This window comes from Glycine soja, chromosome 5, assembly GCF_004193775.1.
Source record: "Glycine soja cultivar W05 chromosome 5, ASM419377v2, whole genome shotgun sequence".
Taxonomy (NCBI): Eukaryota; Viridiplantae; Streptophyta; class Magnoliopsida; order Fabales; family Fabaceae; genus Glycine; species Glycine soja.
In genome coordinates this window covers 36,114,064-36,116,085 of record NC_041006.1, presented here as the reverse complement: position 1 = coordinate 36,116,085, position 2,022 = coordinate 36,114,064, and the positions used below count along the sequence as shown (strand labels likewise).

The 2,022-nt window shown below is 42.2% G+C and overlaps 1 protein-coding gene across 1 annotated transcript; it reads left to right on the top strand.

Moving 5' to 3' along the window:
- Nucleotides 1-568: 568 nt before the first annotated feature.
- On the top strand, nucleotides 569-1,733 carry LOC114412830 (probable methyltransferase At1g27930). Its single transcript, XM_028376900.1, has one exon. It carries the CDS (start codon nucleotides 683-685, stop codon nucleotides 1,514-1,516), a length of 834 nt encoding a protein of 277 aa, XP_028232701.1. The 5' UTR covers nucleotides 569-682; the 3' UTR covers nucleotides 1,517-1,733.
- Nucleotides 1,734-2,022: the final 289 nt, after the last annotated feature.

Sequence of the window (2,022 nt, the reverse complement as noted above, 5' to 3'; positions counted from 1 at the left end):
ATCGCGGAAGGCGGAGAATGATTCAGAAGAATCCAAAACATTACTTTATACGCAGAACACTGGAAGGAAGGACATCAGCACATGTAACAAGTGTCTAAGAAGCACAAGCCAAGAGAACAAAATCAACAAAAACTTACATGCTGGGTTTTTTCCCCCTTCTTTTTTTAGGATATAGTACTGTAGTAATCAATTAGTAAAAATCTTATTTAAAACAACATTTTAGGAAAAATATGTTTGTAGTAACTCTACTCTCATAAAATCTTATTTTTAATCTTTTTCTCATAAATAATATTAATTTCATTTTTTACATGACAAATATATTATACCGTGTGAATTCATGAAAATAACTTTAAAAAACAAACAAAATCAAAAGAAAACACAAAAAGACACTATTTATCACTCCGGACAAAAATTAATACTATTTATAAAAATTGTGAGAAAGGACTAAAATAAAGGTTAAAACAAGTTTTCTGAAAATAAATTAGATGATAAAAGAGGATAAAAAATAATATTTCAGCAAAGATGTTAAGGAAAAAGAAAGAAACAGAAGACTGGGTCATGACCACTGTAGCACCACGTGGTGCTGCGAGGATGGCGACATCCGAGAAACATTTTCTGCCATTTATGTGCACCTTCTTCCCCTCAAATTCTATCTTAAAACCCAACAAGGGGTAACGAGAGAATGAAGAGCCGATGGCTAGTGTGGCTATTGGCGATACTGGGCGTCATCGGAGCCACACTCTTCATAGCAAGCATGATCCAAACCTGGGAGAACAACTTCCTATGTTCCATAAGCAGAACCATGCAGCAGCAACAGTTCACCCACGGTCCCACATCGATGCAACTCAAGGCCATCCTCCACTACGCCACCTCGCAGGTTGTCCCTCAACAATCTCTCTCGGAGATCACCATAACCTTCGACGTGCTCCAGGCCCTCCACCGGCCCGCCAACTTCCTCGTCTTCGGGCTGGGCCGAGACTCGCTCATGTGGGCCAGCCTCAACCCGCACGGCACCACGCTGTTCCTCGAGGAGGACCCTAAGTGGTTCGGGATCGTCACCAAGGACGCGCCGAACCTCCTGGCCCACACGGTCCGTTACCGGACCCAGCTCCGAGACGCCGACAGCCTCCTCTCCTCGTACAGCTCCGAACCCGCGTGTTTTCCGGCGACCGCCACGCTCCGCGGCAACGAGCGTTGCAAGCTCGCCCTACACAACCTCCCTGACGAGGTGTATGCTAAAGAGTGGGATTTGATTATGATCGACGCGCCGAAGGGGTACTTCGCGGAGGCGCCGGGGCGCATGGCGGCGATATTCTCGGCGGCGGTGATGGCGAGGGACAGAAAAGGATCCGGTGTGACACACGTGTTTTTGCACGATGTGGATCGGAAGGTGGAGAAGGTTTACGCGGAGGAGTTTCTGTGTAGGAAGCACTTGGTCAAAAGTGTTGGGAGGCTCTGGCACTTCCAGATTCCTCCCATGGGTAATCACACGAGTGATTACACACGCTTCTGTTAGGGTTCAGGATTATTAGTCATTTTTTTTACCGGTGTAATGAAATACAGTACTGAAGAAGAACAGTGAAATGAGCATATCTTATTTTTTTTTTAATCAAGAAAAATTTAAGTGAGTCGAATGTGAAATCAGAATATGTCTCATGGTTTCTTAAAGCACTTGATAAAGTTCTTACGATCACTCACCAATAAAGAAAATTCTTTATACTGACATGAACATATCTATATCGATATGTTACAGCTTTATTTTCCTTTTTTTTTTTTTAATTTTTGTAGATAGCTTTTTTTTTTTTTAATTTATGTTGTCGGTTATGGATAAAAAAAAAATGGAGGGGGAGAATGGGATTGTTTGTGGTTGTGGTTGGTGAAATTACAGGTGGACGGTGGTGATGATTCCGTCGCATATACAACATAAATGAATGGAAGTTTAAAATTGCATTTTTTTTACTGCTTAAAATTGCATATATATAAGAGGCCAAGGCCCAAAATAAAATAACAAGGAGAATGTCA

What these genes read in the sequence shown, in the direction of transcription:
- LOC114412830 (XM_028376900.1), top strand. Translation starts at nt 683, where the DNA reads ATGAAGAGCCGATGGCTAGTGTGGCTATTGGCGATACTGGGCGTCATC.